This window comes from Diorhabda sublineata, chromosome 7 (assembly GCF_026230105.1).
Source record: "Diorhabda sublineata isolate icDioSubl1.1 chromosome 7, icDioSubl1.1, whole genome shotgun sequence".
NCBI lineage: Eukaryota > Metazoa > Arthropoda > Insecta > Coleoptera > Chrysomelidae > Diorhabda > Diorhabda sublineata.
In genome coordinates this window covers 22,695,077-22,713,860 of record NC_079480.1, presented here as the reverse complement: position 1 = coordinate 22,713,860, position 18,784 = coordinate 22,695,077, and the positions used below count along the sequence as shown (strand labels likewise).

Here is an 18,784-nt window from a genome sequence, read left to right as displayed (position 1 = left end):
AAAAAAAAACAAAGTTTATTAAGTTTATTGACCATTTTTACATATATTAATATGTTAAAAGTCAAAACAAAAACATAATAAATTAATTTAAAATAGAAAAATTGATAAAATTATCTAAAAGACATAAAAATTCCGTTATTTTCGATTTACATTGTATGTACGAATTTTCCATAGTAAAAAAAATATGAAACCCCTACTAAATATAAACAGAAGAGATTTTTTTGATTTCCACATTTCATATAGGAAAACTGATCAAAAATTAACACCAAAAATAAACTTTATTACTAACCCCGTCAAAGTTATCACTTTCCACGCACCCCTCGTATAAAAAATAACTCAATATTATCGGAAACGTAACAATACAAATTATCTACTTCTCACGACGCACTATTTAAACTGTCCGATTGCGTTTTCATGTCGATTGAACTATTCACAAACATATCCACCCCTGTAGATTTAATACCGGCCGAAGTAGGTAAAAACCCCGGTATATCCCCGGATAACAATTGATTTACTGATAATTCATTGGACGAATTCACATATTTAAAACTATTATCACTAGAAACCACATTTAAACCTATGGGTACATTTGAACTACTATTGCTATTTTTCCCCCCTGTATGTACCAAAACGTGATTAGTAAGAGACTGTTTCCTATTGAACTGTTTACCGCAATGTTGGCATTGGAAAGGTTTTTCTCCGCTGTGAATTAAAAGGTGATCTCTGAGGGTGGTACTGCGGACGAATTGTTTTCCACATAAGTTACACTCGTACGGTTTCACCCCTACAAATATGATTTATTTAAAACGTCGTTAGGATGGTTTTTAGAAAGAATTATTACCGGTGTGCATTAGTTTGTGCCTCTCCAAGTGGTAGCTTGACAAAAATGCTTTTCCGCAATATGTGCACCTGTGTGGTTTTTCTCCGGCATGTCGTCTCATGTGGTAACTGAGATGACTCGATTGGGTGAATGATTTCTGGCAAACTGTGCATTTGTGCGCTTTGATTCCCGTATGGGTCAATAGATGAGTCTTGAGCGTATCTTTAGTTATATAACTTTTACCGCATTCTTTACACTCGAATGGTTTAATACCTATAAATAATTAGATAACCTCAAACTAAATTGTTAACGCATATAAATAAATACCTGAGTGGCTTAAAATATGTCTTTCCAGTCCGTTTTTTCTGGTATAATTCTTTCCGCAAAAGTTACATAAAAATCTCCTCTTTCCCTTCAATTTTTTTCCTTTAACATATTCTGGTTCGCCATCACTCTCCTCTTTTATCTTCTTTTTGCCCCTTCTCTGTTTCGGTTTTTTTAAATAATCGACTATATTACAAATATCGTTTTTTGACGATAATAAATCTTTTGGACGGCAATTGGCAAATATTTTATAATGTTCACTTAAGCCTGTTAAAGAAGAAAAACTCTCGCTACAATTTTCACAAATTAAAGGTGCGTCTTTTTTTATCTGTAAAATAATACGTACATATCTTGTAAACGCGCCACTTTTCGTAAATCTATTAATAATTATAAAATGTTACCTGTAATACAATATCTGGTTCTAATTCTACGAATTCTTGTTTAACATCCTTTAAAAAAAAATCGTTATCAGTACTATCTTCATTTTTTATATCAGTGTCAAAACTATTATTAGCTATTTCGTCTTGTTCTACATTCGATTCTTGTTCTAAAATTTCCGTCAAAATATTTTCGTTTTTATTACAATTTTCTACAAAATTAAATATATCGTCTAATTGTTTAACGCATTTCAGGCACACATTTTGCGGTAATTTTTCTTCTTCGAGCTAAAATGAAATTGTTTCCAAAAAATAAAACTCCTATGTAAACAAACAAGTATACCTTGATATTTAAAACGGGTCGAAAAAATTCTAGTTCTTTGATTTTCAAAATGTGTTGTAGATTTCCACGACCTAAACATAATCGACAAATTGTTGGGAAATCTTCATATAAAATATTGGCGCACATATTTTTTCGTTACAAATAAATAAAGTTCAACATGGAGGTTATACACCTGTCACGTTGGCAATTACTGACTGACGCATAGAGTTTATATTAAAGATATAGAGAACCGCAAGGAAATGGGACTGTACTAATGGAAGATAAATAGGAGCTCACAATATCAATATTATTTCTCAGAATATAGAGTAGTCTCTAAGTTCTAAGACTCATTTTGGAATAATAAGTCGTGGAAATTAGTGTAAAATTTAAATTTAGCGTAGATACCAAAATTTTAATAAGCTATTGTGCGATAGATGGCACCAATTAGTTTATAATAAATGACGTTTGAATTATCTACACAAGGGTGATCTGTGGTATGGATAGAAAATAAGACAGGGTCGTACTAGAAAATATTTCTATAAATTATTTTTGTGAAGAATTGAAGTCATCTTGAATTTTGAATACGAAAAAATGGAATTCAATATAATAAAAAACAAATATAAGTTAAAACATTTATTAATTCACAAATTACGTATATTTACAAAAATAACGCATATCAGTAGGGGATAACCACCTATAACAACCTCCCATATTATTTTGAATCAAATATTTCATGGTATATGGATTCTGGTTATTCTTTTCCTCCCAATTTTCCTTATGTTTCATTTCATCTAAAATTTCTTGAGACACTGCCATGGCTTTGAATGGTAATTTCATAGCAACATCCTGTAAAAATCCTTGCACTTCCTTAAATTCACATTTTCCACCTAATTCTAGAATAATTCGACCTAAAATTGAGAATTTTATACAACAGCTAAGAAAAAAATCAATCAAATCAAATTTTACCTGCTTTAATTGGAGTTACGTAATGGTCTATTGCACCTTTTCCTCCACCCATACGTTGACCTTGACCCTGTTTTGTAACTGGTTGCCAAGGTGCATCAACCCTCCATAAAGCAAACATTTTATTGCTGTTCATCTTTCTACCGATTGTTAACCGCATCATCTCGAAATGGCCCCACTTTAAACGACCTCCTCCTAATGCCTAAATGAATATAAATAATTTAATCCAATTACTCCATAATAATATGGATTTTTTACCATAATTCCGTATTGCTTGTGTAGTAGAAAGTTGTGGACCTCTTCTGGACCTCTCATAAATCGTAATTTCTTTTGCATTTTCGGAGGCTTGATAGCCGGAGGTAATTGAGGAACTTTGTCTATAAATTTTAATTTCGGCTTCTCCGGAATTTCTATGTCTAAAAAATATAAAACAAATACGTATATTTATGAATTAATTATTATACGTTATATATTTACGATCGAATACGGCAGGAGCAGGAAAATGTTTGAATCCATTAACTTGGACAATCAAAACCCTCGAGGCTGAAATTTGGAGAAAATTAGTTTAGTATAGGTTAATTTTAATATAAAAAGTTCTTACGTCTCAAAAACGCCACTGAATTAAACATTTTTAATGAGTTATTTAATTTAAAATTAGGATTTTTAATTTTCTAAAATAGAATAACTGAGATAACCATTAAATTCTTCTTCTTTCTTATAGAAGTCATCAGAACTATCGTATTATTTTTCAAATTTCATTAAAGAATATTTTATTGATATAATAATAATCACATCTAAGGAATTCAAAAATTCAATTTATCCATTTTGAATTTAATATTAGTTGGTTTATTTTCGAAAAAAATAAAAAAATTGACAGTGATCAGAAGTAATCATTACAGAACTGATTGCAATCAGTCAAAACAACAACAATGAAAGATGTTGATGCATGGAAGAAATTGTAATTTAAAAATAATATTAATGGATATTAAAACGTATTTACAATAAAATAATCTGGATAATGATATTTAGGTAAGATTCATATGTTACGTTTAATAAGGTTGTTGATATAACGTAATTTAATAGCAGGAGAATATATTGATTTCAGGATATCGAGTTTTATACTAAATCAAGTTGAATGTTTATAAATAACTGAATGAAAATGTTCGCCACAGTTATTAATAATAATTCAGGACTAAATTGAATTATCACACATGCATTTTTGGATCGATAAACGAAGCCAAGGATGCGGATTTAACGTTCATCAAATTCCTCCATCACTTTCAGGTAAGTTCACAAAATAATCGTTTTTATTCCAAAAAAAAAAAAATGGTATTTTCGTAGGTTACGGACGGAACCAGAGGAATTTATGTAACAGTTTCTATCCCAAACCGATGGTAACTCCAGTACACAGATTCCAATCTATAGAAAGTGGCTTACGAAATAGCAGATCCGGTTATCATGCTAGGATACCGCTACATTGTTCCACATCGGTTCATTACAAGTATGAAATTGTTTTTATTTAATTATTTCATTAAACATCATTAATTTCAGTGGATCCAGTATTCGGATACCCCCTGCTGTCACTAGATCTTCGGAGATGGTGGATTCTGGACAATCACCTGCCACTAGACACGTTTCTTCCACATCAAAGCTAAAATGTGGTGTTTGGATATTTTTCGCTATTGTTACATTTTTTCTAGCCGGGGCCAAGTATTATTTCCATGGAGTACGTTGAATATTTAATTCCCTGTATCATAATTATTAATATCATTATTTATATCGTTTCAGATAAACATAGGGGTTGAAGTATTGGTATTTTGTTCTCTTCTTGTGGTTGTTCTTTTACTTGGTGGTTTAATATCTCTATGCGAAGCAATAGTGTCATATTCTCCGGCGAATAATCGTCCTGAAATGCCTATTATGAGGATAGTTGAAGAGGTAAGTAGTAGAAACTATATAAATTCGATTTTTTCTCATTTCTTTACAGCAAGAAGCCGATGAACCTATACAGGATCAGGGTAGTTCTACTACGCACGTTTCGTCTGAATTACCTCCTCCTCCGTACCATATTGCAGTGATGTTATCACCAAGAAACGATTTGGATGAGATAAGAGTTATTAGGGATTCGCCGCCTCCTAGTTACGAGAAAGCTGTGACTTGAATTTTTTGTCCTACGCATTATGATATGGAGGAAGAGGTAAAAAAAAAGTACTGACTTATAAATAATAATAATCCATTCCAGTCTTCAATTTAAATTTGCGAGAGAAAAAATCAAGAGCTGTTTGTGATATTTTAATCTTTATTAAATCTGTAACTTTCCATTTACAAAAACTTTTGGTAGAATTAGGATACTTACCGGAACTTATGCCTATTTCCATCGATACCCTCGTTTTTTATCTTGAATAAATGATTTTTGGTGTATTTCGATAAATAACTATTGTTTTAATGTGATTTTTAGCGTTTATTAAAGTTATAAACAGTTTCGATTTGAAATTGATCTTTATTTATAAATATATTGTTTAATACTATATATGATTTCTTTACTTACTTCTAAATATATCAATGTATTACTATAAATACATAGTATAATCAAATTTATCAAGTTATTTTTCATTTATTTAAAAAAAGTTGTGACTATTCTATATATTCTATGTATTAAAAATTTGGTAGCAAATTTGAGTTTTTTTCAATCAATATTATACTAAAAAATTTATTATTTATAGAAAGTTCTGATTGTAATTACGTATTATTACATAGTTTTTTATTGTAAATAACTTTTCAATGTTGAAATTTTCAATATAGTCACAACTGAAAATATTCAAAAAAAAATCCTGTCGCTAATTTTTTTAAATATACTGTATATTAAATATTGCGGGCATAGTGTTTGGGTCATTGTTGCCAACCAAATTACATGTACGTGTGTTTTACAATTTTCCTATACTCAAATTGCACTGGTTTTTTCGATAAAAATCAAAAGTCATTTCATATTAAATATTTAGGACCTATATTTTGTATGCTATTGTAAATCTATGTATACATTCTACATATTATTGTACAAATGTTTTCATCGGTGTAATTCTATAAAGAAATTGCATTTTTTATGTGTGTTTTATTTCATTATATCAATATATATATATATATATATATATATATATATATATATATATATATATATATATATATATATATATATATATATAACCTATAAAAAAAATATACTGCATATATACAGAAAAATATTACAACGTGGCAACGATGTAAAATCCAATCATAAATCTGTTTACTTTAAGAAATTAAATTGAATCGTTGGTTTTGGTGGCTTTTAGTGAATTTATCTCGCTTAAAGGTTAATTTTTGAATGTAGCGTTAAGAAAAAAACCGTTTCAGAATTTAAAATGTTGAAATTATCCTATAAAATGAATTGTTTAATTACGAAAACTGCAAAAATAAGTTGATATATACGTTCCTTTCGGGTACGAGAAACTGTCAGTTACAATTTGATCTCGACAAGAATTATATTTACATATTTTTTTCAAGAAACTAAGTATGTAACAAATAAAAAACGAAATTGTTTATTTACAATTTTTTGATCATAAGTGTTGTGTAAAACCGGCCGTGACACAATTGCCAACTTAAATACAATTTACCGTTCAAAAACGTAGTAGGTTGGGGAATTGAACATTTTGTGTGTTATTCAACAATCAGATTCAGCATTGAAACGAGCAAAATGGACGAAGAAAGAATTGCAAAAGATATTAAGGAATTCGAAGATATTCAAGCGGATTGTATGAAAAAAATAGTTAAATTCAAGGAAGATTTCGCAATGTTACAGAAGAAAACTCTGGAAGTGGAATTCAAGGTAACCCAAGCACGTATTACATCTTTAAAAATAAAGGAGATGCTAGTTGACATGAAATCGCGAGAACCATTAGAATTATCATAATTAGTTAGGAGCAGAATTATTTCAAATCGTTTAATTCCAAAATGTGTTAGGTTTTTTTATATTTCAAAGTAATTCAGGTAGCCAGTGTCGTATTAGACTGATCGAGTAGAAACCCTCCATTACCATAGGCGTAGCTAGATTTATTTTCGTGGAATATTTAAGAAAAAATTGTATCAGATAGAAATTACTATTTGAATAATATGGAATAATAAAATTGTGTTTAATAAAGTTTTTGAAATTGTAATTATTTTCATTATTATGAAATTTGATTTTTTTTACACAATATAATTAGCAAAAGTCATGTATGATTGATGATACGATACAAAACAAATAATTTCATGGATACTTCGTTTATTTTATGACTTAATTGAAAAAAAATGTTACTTTTTATCCCACTGGGAAGCAGTTACGGACTTAGTAGACGACCCTCCACCTTCTAGCAACCCCCTAGTAGTAAAAAAAAATTTTTAAAGAGATTATACAGGGGGTGAACTATGATTAATATCTCTGTTTATACGTGGATGTGGTGGACATTCATTGATTTAAATAGTGGGAAATTTCACGTTAAAAAAGGGAAAAAATTCGAAATAAAACGCATTGTATTGAAGCCACATTTTTAATAATTATAAAAACGTAAAAAAAAGAAACATACCGTAAAGTTTTGAAAAAAACTAAAACAATTTATAAAAACTGGAAAATGCATCTGTTGCACGAGCGTTAAATATTATGTAAAAACAGGTGAAATAAGACAAATCACAGATTTTTTTTCACATAGATATTAATAACAAAAATTAAATGTTATAAAACGATTAAAAAATTGATAATTATTTTATAAAAATTGAAATTAAATACATTAAATAATTAATCGGGATACTTTTTTTAAAAAAAAGCTCTACGACTCTTTTTTTGATGCTACAGATACCAGTATGGACATATTCTCGAAATGTACTGAATGTGTCTGAAAATAAAATCCGTCTGGCAACACTGGAAACTCTTAGATATATAAACTCATAAGATTGCTTTAATGTTAAGGCACTTCGTTTTTTAGGTTATGTAATTGCATTTCTTAATTTTTTAATTAATAAAACGATCAGGATACGTAGTAATGTCGAAAATATCACTCCAAAATGTGAAAAGTTTTCTTAATATATTAATAACTCCAAAGTTAGTTAGTTACCAACGTTAAGAAGCCACTGAACAAATTTAAACATTCAAAATGTAGATAGAATTAATAATCATGTTTCATACTCAATGTTGCCAACTATGTGACGTCGACTTTCAGTGTTGTCACAATTATTGTTATCAAAATCAATTTATTATCTCCGTTTTTCAATGAAATTCAGATAATTATTTATTATTTACATAATAATTCATTATTATCTCAAATATGAGGAAGATAACTACTATTTTGTGAAAAAAAAAAATTGAAATTGTAAATCCTATTAATTTTCTGATTTTTCTGATTAATTGGAAAAAAGTTAGGATGTGGTTACGTTGCCGGTTTTATTTCGCACTCTACAAGATTCTAAATATATGACAAAAGTGGCGGAAATTGTTTCTATAAAAGATATGTACCTTTAGCTATTGACCGATAGGTGTCGTATATCACAGTTTCTCCATTTTCAATTAGGTAATTAAAAGTGGAGAAAACACTTTTTTAGTTTACATATTTTTTGCTATTGACCGATAGGTGTAGTGCCTTATGGCTTCTCCATTTTTAATCAAATACTCAACAGTTTAAGTATCTTCATCTATCGACCGATAGGTGTCGTATATCATGATTCCTACATTTTTTAATCAGTTAGATAAAAGTGTAGGAAACTGTTTTTTCATAGTTGATATATGTTTAGTTATCGACCGATAGATGTCGTGTATCATCGGTCCTTCATTTTCAATAAGAAATTCCAACAAATATTACAGGAGAACATATAAAAGTAGTGTTCAGCTACTCCAAGTACTAAAAATTTCGGGAATATGTCTTTTATACTATTTACCCCAAAAGAAATAGCAATTTGTTATGAATATAGTAATAAATAAAACTCGTATTGACAAATATATTTAAGATTTAATATATCTACCGCAACTTTAAGGCGATTTGATCAACTAGAGAATCGACCCGGTCACTGATACCTTTGAAACTTCGAGGATCAGGACCGATCATTTGAATCAGTTGCGGTACTTCTTGTGTAGATACTTGAACGAATTTCGCCAATGCTTTCATACATCGGTACAATTGTTCTTCAGGTGGTTTCGAATTGAAATATTGAAGCAACGCCATAGTTAATTCAACGGCGACGTCATCGAACACCTGGAATTTCGAACGTTTCATATACCAGGAAATATCACAAGATGTAATTTTTTTCTGTGTGTATATATTTTTTGTTACAAAAAATTTGATCATTGAAAGTTCTATTGAAAATTTGAAAAAATTACGAAATAATGAGAGGAAATGTCATTAGTCACATAGATAAAGAATGAAATTCTAAAATGAAAACCACAGAACCACGAAATTGACAAGGGAAATGTCATACACAGATTTTAAGAAAAGTCATGGAATTTTGTTAAGCAGAAACAGTAGATATTGAAATGTCAATTGTAATCCACGTAGTATTCTAAAGGTAAAATTTCTCAATTCGTAACTTTTAAATTGGCTCCCATGAGTTGAAATTCATTTCTAAACACAGTCTTTATGGTTTTTATTTTCATCATCATGAAGTATTCGAAAGATAAATGTACTAAATGTCTTAATTCGTTTAAAAACTAACTTTTAAATCCGCCCCCGTAGGTTTTTAGACTGAATATATAAGTTTATTTCATAGAAAAGTAGATAATCCACCAAGGCGTTTTAATTATTGTATAATGTTACTTTTGAATCACCCCCCGTATATTGAAATTTATTTGTAAACAGCAAAATATTAAATTTCAAAGTATTTTTGTGATGACTAATTCAAAACATTTAGTTTTGGGATGTCTTTATGATAAAAAAATTATATTTATTGAGATATAATACGAAAATGAAAAATTTAACACCTTTTGTGAAAACTATCTCTCGCCAATATTTTAAATTGAAGATACTAAACTATGGGCATCGGATAAACGTTAAAATCAAGTTCAAAAATATTAGCAGTGGTTGAAATGTGAAACAAATCAATTTTATCCATTCAATTTTTGTTGAACTGTGTTATATGAAATGAAAATTTCATTTTATACGAGAGGAGGTTAATTTGTACTGAATTTTTCGTATCAACAACAAAGTCAAATATGATTTTAAAACCTGTTTACTAAGATTTAAAATATTCTTGTTCTTATTTCAATGAAATGAAATGTCTACGGCATTAAATAAAATAATATTAGTATATATAATGACGGTGATAAACGAAAAGATTTACTTGTGAGCCAAAGCTGTTTATTAGAGCTTAGCTGGAGCTATAAATGAGAATGCACATACATAAATTCACAATCATATATAAGCTACCTTTGATAAACTCCCTTTTGGAAATCGCTGACGAATCCGAAAATTTCTGAATTTCTGAAAACAAAGCCAAAACAGAGAAACCGAGTCTTCAACAAAACAATTACCTACACACCACCACACAACAACTGATTCATTTCAACTAGCACCATCTCTATGTCAAACGTCAATGATTTATAGATGAATTAAAAAGCGTAGAGGAAATAATGACCGCGGATTAGTTATATTTTGACAGACTAGCAAATGACAAGATGTAAACAAAAATGGCTGATTTTAGTATGATGATTATTTGGGGTTTATGAAGAATGTTTTAATTATTCACCGCACACAGTATTAGTCTAAAGAGTGATACAGACCACGGTTTTTACCTCCTTGCAAGCAAGATTGTGGATTATAGCGGCGCCTCTGTCTTGTAGTATCGGGGAATCAGATAAAAGAGAATGTACCGCTACTTTCGTCGTGACTCGTATATTGCTGGTTTGTTGATTGTTGTAAGTCCATTCGGATATGTACAGTAGCCACTCGGACGAACTGAGATTTTCGAACATATTTGCCATCTATAAACCATCGTTTTTTTAGACGTTAAGCCTATTTGAATATACAGGGTGATACACGCTAACGCGGTAAGTAATGACGTAGGTTTACGTTTTTTTTTCAAGTGTCTCAATGATGTTTTGGTGCTATTTTTTCAATATATCTTTTCAGTGGTCCAAATATATTTCCATCCAATCCATAATTGTTATTTTAATAAACCAATTATTTATTTTAATTGAAAATTGGTTCTTATTTAATTGTGATAACGCTAATTAATATATTTGAAAATAGTATTGACTTTGACAACGTGGCAGTATTTATATAATAAGCTACAGCGTTGCCAACTTTAATGTTTTTGAGAATTTTACTACAGTACTGGAATTTCCAAAATGAAAAGGGATTTTTGTTAGAGTAAATTTTCCAAAAAAAAAATGTCATTTTTTTAATTATAGAAATGAATGATAAACTATTTGATTAATTTCTTTTCCAACCATATAAAGAAGTTGGAAAGATATTGTTTGTTTGCAAGATTATTTTCAATCGTCTACGGAATATATTTAAATATGGCCAAGTTTTAATACAAATTTAATAATTTCCTTGAATATTATCTGAACCAATGAGAAATGTCGATTTTATTACCAGTTTAAGCTACAGCGTTGCCAAGTTTTATTATATACGATAATTTGGCAGAATTAGCTATTTTGGAAAAATAAAAATTTTGATCATTTTTTCTACTTGAAAATTAATAGTGGAATTTTTTTTTCGTCTTTTTAAACAAGATTAACTTGGCAACAGAGCACATCGTTCAACTCAATTTTCAACTGATTTAATAATTTTCGGAAAAACTCATGAGAAATGTCATTTTTATTATTAGAAAATGCAGCGTTGGCAAGTTTTTTTTATATTTTACACCAAATTTAAAATAATCAAGTTGAAATTAATTAATTTGTATAAGTTATCAACTTGGCAACATAGCATATCGTTCAACTCAATTTTTCAACGGTTGGTACGACTGATTAAGTTTGAAATACGCAATTTCCGTGAAAATTATTTCAATCAATAAGAAACGTCATTTTTATTATTATAAATTACAGCGTTGCCAAGTTTCCGTAGCTCGACTAAACCTCGAAATAATTTATCGGAATTTGTTTTTTTCACTGTAATATTCAGAAAAATTAATTTTTACATAACCAAACTTCGAAAAAAAATTATTAAAAATATTTATTTCTAATTATACCCGTAAACAAAATAAATTTGCCAACATGGATTATCAATTTCATAAACTATAAGAAAGAAAAAACTTGACAACGTTGTAGCCTCATAGTTATGTTGTTTTTATCATCAGTGCGAGCTACAACGTTCCCAAGTTCCTCACATTTCCAACTATTATTCAAAAAAAGGAAAAATTTGAAAATAAAAACAAAATGTTACCGATTTTATATAAAAAAATACTCACGAATAGAGCTATAGCTTCTTGTTCTTGTATACTCAATCTGTCGATTTCGAAAGCGTAGTTCATGAGGATGTGATCTTTCCGGTCCTGATGCAAAACCAATATGACGTCATCCTTCAAAGCCGCCATTGCCAATACGTTGAGAGTTTTCACTCTGACGTCAACGGACAGTTGAGTATCGTTCAATAACCTCCCTGAAACATATACCGGGTGCGTAGGCCGCATATATCCACTAAAACACCCACAATAACTCACCGACGAAATCCAAAAATCCGTCACTCAAAGCCCAACTACCCTCATCCCCGATCATATATTGCTGCAACTCCTCCGTAGCCCTTTGCTCTTCCGGATTCAATTTGCCGTCGATAAGGGCGACCAAAGCGTCGAATTCGACTTTAACCTAAAAATCAACATCAAAATCTCCAAAATATCCCAAATTCGAACAACCTCACGTCTATTATATCCTTATAAACAATCGGTGGTTCTCTGGCTTTCTTCTTCGCTTCTTCTTCTCGACGTTCTTCTTCTTCTAAAGCGAACGCTTCGTCGGAAGGTAACTGAGATTGTCCGTTTACAGTTTCTGTATCGGCCATTGCGAAATCCTACAAAATGTTTAGAAAAGTCCCTTAACTAGAAACTCCTTCCTTTAACTGTATAATCGTATAGATAAAGACCGGTTTGTATAAATATATATATATATATATATATATATATATATATATATATATATATATATATATATATATATAAAAGAAGAAGTATTTGAAATTGATCGATATGAAAATAATATTAACCTCTTTCAATTCCGGAGGTAATTCCCCGCCTGATTCTAATATTTTTTTGCGTTTTTTCTCTCGTTTCTTTTCCTTTTTTATCAATTTTTCTTTTAGAGTTTTACGGCGTTCTTCCAGAAGAAGAGAATTGTATCTAAAAGAATTAAATAAATACGAGCTCGTTTTGTCGTATTTTAAACAACAAATCACGCTTCTCATACTTACACTGACATTTATTGTGAAAGCAACGAGACACAAAAAAAAAAGAAAAATTAGTAAAAAATTTAGTAACACACATTCGATTAACATTCATGACACTTCCACTTGATATTTTCCCCAATCACCGGATTTACCTTACCTTTTATTATATTAACGTTACACCCTGTATACATAAAAAGCGATCGAAGGGAGAATCTCCCTGCTCAATCTGGCTTAAGTCATTCCAAAGAAGCATTTTCCAAAAAAAAAATGGTTTTTGTACCAACTAATAGAAGACGGAAAAAAATAAAAAAGAAGAAGATTTTAATATTAGGAATTTTATCGATTTATTAAATATCTCAAGTGAAAAAGCAGCATACCTTTATTTGAACACCACTTTTTGATTATACAATGAGTTTAGTGTAATAAAATCCACAAAAAAATTATTTTTTTCTACTATAACAAAGTAATAAATCGATTTTTAAAAATTTTGTGCACTAAAATTCAAAAAATAATCAAATAATGGTTCTCGGATGATTAAACAGGATTAATTAGATTTTTTTCAATTTCCGAATCAAACTAGCAATAAAAAATTCAATATAGACAGTCTCATAATGTGGAAAACACAAATTCAATTACGACTTATTTTCGAAAACATACTGTATATTGCGTCTAGTTTTATTAAAGCCAGTCATCTAAAATCAATTATTCCACGCGTTTATCTCGATCCATATCTGACCTTGCTTCCTCGATTTGCGAATTTAGTTGATCGAAATCCGGACTGGGTTCATGGATATTATTGGACTGTTCTTCTCTTATAGGCCTCGCGCTATTTTCTAATTGAGTAACAAGCGATAGAAGATTGGCGGCTAAATTGGAATTTAATACTTCGTTAGGTAGATCTAGAATGTATTTTGGTATAGAAGTTCCGCACAAAAACTGAGCTATCTCTTCGGAAAAATTATTGCAATTGTGATGTAGCAAATTATACGTACAACCCCTGTAAGAGAATTATCTTTTTTAGGAATTAAATCAAATGAGAATGGACCATTATACAACACGTGACTTTGACATGTCGGCTATTTTGCCAGCGTGGTGGGTGGTAAACAAACTATTTATTCTCAGATTGTTTTAATTGTGAATTTTTTGTTTTTTGACATTATTTCGACAAAATTGATCAAAGTGAATATTATCCGACTTCAAATTGTGATGCAAAGTACCATGCCACGAGATATCAGATGAAAACCGTTTCTAAATACTACAATAGGTTTGAATTTTATGTTGTCTTTTTAGTTTGTTTTTTTTTTCTAATAAAAAGTTTCAGTTGAAAAACATATTGATCAAATTAGATAATTGATATGTTATAAGACATTTCTAAAAATATTTCAAATTAAGAAACCCTGAAAACTGTATTTAAATTTGTAATTTACATTTATATATAGTCCTTGATCATTTTCGTATTAAATGTTTTGTAAGACCGTTCGTTCAACATAAATATGAAATCTTTATAGTTCAATGATTTTTCAGTTCATCTTAAAAACCAAATAATATTAAAATACGAGATATGTTTGTGTTTGTGTATTAAAATCATTCGTTAATTAATAATTATATAATAATAATAACAATGTATGTCACTAAGCAAATATGGCCGAACTGTCAATGACGTCATAATGGGTTGGTTCAATGAAAAGTAGTTCAAATGTATCGTTAATTCTAGTTATGTTTGATTATTTTGAAGAAAAGAAGTCAATATGAATGTGATATTTAATTAATATTTATGAGTTTAATCGGTTGAAAGAAGAATTAAAAATACTAGTGGATATAAAGAAAATAGAATAAATGCCAAAAAATCGGTTAAGGATGCATAAAAAGAGATGTTAGTTCAGAAAATCATTTTACTAATATGGGGGCAGAGAAAATAGTGGCAAGCAGAAAATTATCAAAAATAGTAATAAAATAACCAAAAAATTTCACTTGTTAAACGTATTTATATGCGTTTCATGATTATTTACCTTGTTTTAGATCTGTTTTGATAAAAAATCAGTTTAAAAATTGTATACATTCACATTTTAGAATTATAGCAAATTTTATGAAAATATCACGTTATTTTAAACTTTTAAAGACCTAAAATCAAGATGTTTCATCACGAGATAGATAGATTAGAAAAAATGCAACAGCTTTTTTGTCCTTAGATATGAAGTTATAAAAGTTGTGAAACAAAATATCAAATTTCAAAAGGGGCCCATTTACTATGAAAATAGGAAAAAAAATCGTTTCAAATGCTGCGTAATTTCTATGGAAATGGATTTTTTGATGTGAAGAATTCGAAAAATATATCATTTTCTTGGAAAAAAATTATTATGAGCGAAAAATTGAAGAAAAATCATAAAAATTGGATTTTCCGGAAAAACGTACATTTGATCCGGAAACTAACGTGATTTTTCCGACGAAAATACACATTATTCCATGGTGTTTCATATAATTTAACATAAAGGTGTATTTTCAATTATTATGTCAAAAAATCAAAAAAATTTCAAAAACAATTTGACATGCTCGGATAAAAAATTCAATATTTCCGAAACCTTTTGAGATATTAATTCATTTTTTACGTGAATCAATTGAGGAAAAGTAAATCTAAGTAATTGTATACATAGGATTCCTTTCATTTCGAATTTTTGAGAAATATAATGATTTAAAGATGAAAAAATTTTTTTTCAAAAATAAAGAAATATAAATTTATAGTATCTACATTTATGGAATGGAATGGCAACGTTGTAATACAAAAAAATAGGAAGAGGAACGTTAAAATTATTATTAAAAAAATTTAGAAACATACGAGGAGTTCGAAAATATATATATATATATATATATATATATATATATATATATATATATATATATATATATATATAATAGAAGAAAACTGGACTTCTTGGACCTTTTTATATGTTTTTCGTGATTTTAGGGATCTTTTAATAAAAAATCAGTTAAAAAAACACGATTAACAAGTTTTATGAAGTATTTAAATCTCTATGAAAATAATAATAGTTTTACTCACGCGTATGTAGTTTCTGATAACCCGTTTAAATAGTCGATAAAAACTGAATACGGTACTTGAGTTTCTCCAATAACTTCCACTCTTAAAGGTCTTTCTAAGGCTGTTGTGCCCTATAGAATGGAAATATTTATAACCAGCAATCATAATGCGTATTAAAATGTTCGTATCTTTCGCTTGTGTAGGATAAAAAATACAAAATTTAAGTATTTTTGACAATTATTTTGGACTTAAGCCAATGTGTTACTGTATTTATTATCGGAGAAATTGTGGAATTTGAAAATAAATCGATCTGCAAATATGCAGTTTTATCACAGAAAATATATTAAGGGAATTTCGCAGAGCCGGGTAAAATCGGGAATTTTCAATAATCTTGAGTTAGCCAATTAGACCAAAACCTTTCGACTGATCTCTAATATAGCATCTAAAAAACTTATTAAACTTCCCTCGTAAGTGCACTCTTACGGGCTCACGTATGGTTTTCCAAGGACAGTAGCGCCAGTTAAAGAAGTTGTTGTAGTAAAAAAAGTTGTGCAACTTCTTTTTTAACAACAGACAGAGGATTTTCTTTCAATAACGAGATTTTTGTTAAAAATTTAAAAGACAAATCACTTAAAAGCCAAAGATTAGTTGTATGATTCTCTATAAAGAAGGGGTGGACTAAAAAAATGTAGATAATTCAAAATCTATGATACTCTTTATAAGGAATGCCTACTCAAGATATAGCTTACCACAGCAAATCACAAGATTTGGATAATGAACTTTTTTCTTACTATATTGGTATAATTTCGTATTGATTCAATTAAGTAGTTAATATGAAATTTGTGAGGTTAAAGGTGAAATGTTCATACATAGAGACCCACTTGAGAATATTGTATCATAAAAGGGAAAAAACATATCAACAAAGGCTTTAAATACTGTTTTTTGGCTCTAAAACAACTTAATTTTATATAGAATTATAATAGAACCTATGGTTTTCAAAATTCAGGTTACTGCTTTGCTAGTTGATGATAATAAATGAATAATTAGATAAATGTACATAAAAAAAACAGTTAATCGTCATAAAAGTCGTGATATATCGACATATTTTCTATTACATCAATTAATTTACGTATCATATCCAATTTAAGTTATAAAAAACGTTTTACAATGATGAAAACTGATTTTTTATAATTTTTAAGTAGGTATATCAACGATTTGGGTAAAAGAAAAGTTTTTATATACTCACAGAAGTTTAAAATGAATTAAATACACAATAAAGTTCAATTGGATCTAAAATGAAAACTGTACCTGCCTACACTACTACAGATGAACATTTATTTTTAGTGTTTCCAAATTTAGAACTCTCTCATAAAACTAGTGTTACCCAAGAGCCAAGAAATTTGTAAGTTAAAATGAGAGTGACTGTATATTAAAAATAGTAACCTATATAATCTTTTAAATAACAAACAAGCGAAATTTAAATCTCGAGATAAGTTTTTTTTTTAATTTCGTAAATAAAAAATACTTACTGGATTACAGCTCTCGACGCCTTTAGAACCAAAAAAATACTCTCTGTTATAAACTACTATTGATGTGTGCCAAATTCCTTGAATTCTTTTCCCTTAACAATAAAAGTTATATTAACATAACCTCAAATTTTGATTTTTCCTGTATTTACCTATCAACATAGGTGAAAAAGCCGCAGCCATCCCTTTCGATAGATCGTAAATATATAATTCCACTTTATTTGTATCCATTTTTGTTCTTATACGACAAAAATTCTGAATTAAATTATCCGAAAAAATCAATAAATAATTCACCCTTTAGTTATCTGTCAAACTCATAGTTTAATTAACGTCAAAATTTAGAATGACACGTTCTCGTTAGACACACAAAAAAAATTAATATTGTGATGACTTTTCACATAATATTTGGATTATGTTAATACGATGATATCATAGGAACGCGTTTAACTGAATGTTCTAGAAATATGTCAGATTTGCAGTTTCATTTTGGAATTCCGCCACTAGCTACTTCCATTTTTCATCTAAACAAAAAACGTATCTTAGAATGTTTACTAAGTCATAAAGACATAACTCATCCAGTATATAATCAACGTAAAATGCCTCCTCGGGAATTTTCTATAAGTCACAGTCTAATGTTTGTCATTTCACCAAAATATTACCTGCGACCGTTAACATACCTTTTATTTATAGAACACTAGTATTTGTCATTCGGCCGTTTATATTTACGTTTTTCATCTTTAAATTTTCTGTTAATTACGAATACAACTGAAATATTATAAATGGATATCTCTGTATAATATACCTAATAAAACAAAAATGTTTTATTTTCTTCATAAAATTTGATTTCAAAATCCCATTACTAGCTCTAATTTATATCGTATAATCATCACAAAAAGATTTCCGAACATTGACGAAAATAATACAGGGGAAGTCAAAAAAATATGTATTTTATTATATATATATATATATATTTTTGAAAATATTAATTGGTAACGAATAACATATATATCATAGACATGTTAATGAAAACATTAAATAAATG

At 28.9% G+C, this 18,784-nt stretch overlaps 4 protein-coding genes across 12 annotated transcripts; 1 reads left to right on the top strand and 3 right to left on the bottom strand.

Moving 5' to 3' along the window:
* Positions 1-9: 9 nt before the first annotated feature.
* Positions 10-2,060, bottom strand: LOC130446200 (zinc finger protein 701-like). The gene is made up of 5 exons (XM_056782286.1): positions 1,865-2,060; positions 1,546-1,809; positions 1,148-1,472; positions 842-1,093; positions 10-784 (listed from the first exon to the last, which is right to left on the bottom strand). Exons 1-5 carry the CDS (start codon positions 1,988-1,990, stop codon positions 378-380), a joined length of 1,374 nt encoding a protein of 457 aa, XP_056638264.1. The 5' UTR covers positions 1,991-2,060; the 3' UTR covers positions 10-377.
* A 403-nt stretch (positions 2,061-2,463) lies between these two features.
* Positions 2,464-3,541, bottom strand: LOC130446198 (39S ribosomal protein L16, mitochondrial). The gene is made up of 5 exons (XM_056782285.1): positions 3,408-3,541; positions 3,284-3,349; positions 3,065-3,222; positions 2,810-3,008; positions 2,464-2,751 (listed from the first exon to the last, which is right to left on the bottom strand). The coding sequence occupies exons 1-5, from the start codon at positions 3,433-3,435 to the stop codon at positions 2,492-2,494; spliced, it is 711 nt and encodes a 236-aa protein (XP_056638263.1). The 5' UTR covers positions 3,436-3,541; the 3' UTR covers positions 2,464-2,491.
* A 160-nt stretch (positions 3,542-3,701) lies between these two features.
* On the top strand, positions 3,702-5,906 carry LOC130446197 (uncharacterized). 6 transcript variants are annotated; one of them, XM_056782279.1, is made up of 6 exons: positions 3,702-3,835; positions 3,912-4,090; positions 4,148-4,307; positions 4,358-4,532; positions 4,595-4,744; positions 4,794-5,905. In XM_056782279.1, exons 2-6 carry the CDS (start codon positions 4,018-4,020, stop codon positions 4,965-4,967), a joined length of 732 nt encoding a protein of 243 aa, XP_056638257.1. In that variant the 5' UTR covers positions 3,702-3,835; positions 3,912-4,017; the 3' UTR covers positions 4,968-5,905. The 6 variants fall into 6 exon arrangements, with proteins under 6 accessions (XP_056638257.1, XP_056638258.1, XP_056638259.1 ...); XM_056782280.1 differs by having other exon boundaries at positions 3,704-3,835; positions 3,890-4,090; positions 4,794-5,906; XM_056782281.1 differs by having other exon boundaries at positions 3,716-3,835; positions 3,893-4,090.
* A 1,445-nt stretch (positions 5,907-7,351) lies between these two features.
* Positions 7,352-18,430, bottom strand: LOC130446196 (uncharacterized). 4 transcript variants are annotated; one of them, XM_056782274.1, is made up of 11 exons: positions 17,895-18,409; positions 17,746-17,837; positions 16,238-16,347; positions 13,919-14,179; positions 13,003-13,135; positions 12,661-12,810; positions 12,464-12,608; positions 12,212-12,402; positions 10,590-10,778; positions 10,225-10,278; positions 7,352-9,057 (listed from the first exon to the last, which is right to left on the bottom strand). In XM_056782274.1, the coding sequence occupies exons 1-11, from the start codon at positions 17,971-17,973 to the stop codon at positions 8,824-8,826; spliced, it is 1,638 nt and encodes a 545-aa protein (XP_056638252.1). In that variant the 5' UTR covers positions 17,974-18,409; the 3' UTR covers positions 7,352-8,823. The 4 variants fall into 4 exon arrangements, with proteins under 4 accessions (XP_056638252.1, XP_056638253.1, XP_056638255.1 ...); XM_056782275.1 differs by lacking the exon at positions 10,225-10,278 and having other exon boundaries at positions 10,578-10,778; XM_056782277.1 differs by lacking the exon at positions 10,225-10,278 and having other exon boundaries at positions 17,895-18,197.
* Positions 18,431-18,784: the final 354 nt, after the last annotated feature.

Coding starts and splice junctions, on each gene's coding strand:
- LOC130446197 (XM_056782280.1), top strand. CDS start 4,018: ATGCATTTTTGGATCGATAAACGAAGCCAAGGATGCGGATTTAACGTT. Junction 4,091..4,147: donor AATTCCTCCATCACTTTCAG/GTAAGTTCACAA, acceptor GTATTTTCGTAG/GTTACGGACGGAACCAGAGG. Junction 4,308..4,357: donor TCCACATCGGTTCATTACAA/GTATGAAATTGT, acceptor CATTAATTTCAG/TGGATCCAGTATTCGGATAC.
- LOC130446198 (XM_056782285.1), bottom strand. CDS start 3,435: ATGTTTAATTCAGTGGCGTTTTTGAGAC. Junction 3,223..3,283: donor TGCTCCTGCCGTATTCGATC/GTAAATATATAA, acceptor TATATTTTTTAG/ACATAGAAATTCCGGAGAAG. Junction 3,009..3,064: donor ACAAGCAATACGGAATTATG/GTAAAAAATCCA, acceptor ATATTCATTTAG/GCATTAGGAGGAGGTCGTTT.
- LOC130446196 (XM_056782274.1), bottom strand. CDS start 17,973: ATGGATACAAATAAAGTGGAATTATATATTTACGATCTATCGAAAGGG. Junction 14,180..16,237: donor TTATCAGAAACTACATACGC/GTGAGTAAAACT, acceptor ATTCTCTTACAG/GGGTTGTACGTATAATTTGC. Junction 13,136..13,918: donor TCGCAAATCGAGGAAGCAAG/GTCAGATATGGA, acceptor TAATTCTTTTAG/ATACAATTCTCTTCTTCTGG.
- LOC130446200 (XM_056782286.1), bottom strand. CDS start 1,990: ATGTGCGCCAATATTTTATATGAAGATTTCCCAACAATTTGTCGATTA. Junction 1,473..1,545: donor AACCAGATATTGTATTACAG/GTAACATTTTAT, acceptor ATTATTTTACAG/ATAAAAAAAGACGCACCTTT. Junction 785..841: donor GCACAAACTAATGCACACCG/GTAATAATTCTT, acceptor TCATATTTGTAG/GGGTGAAACCGTACGAGTGT.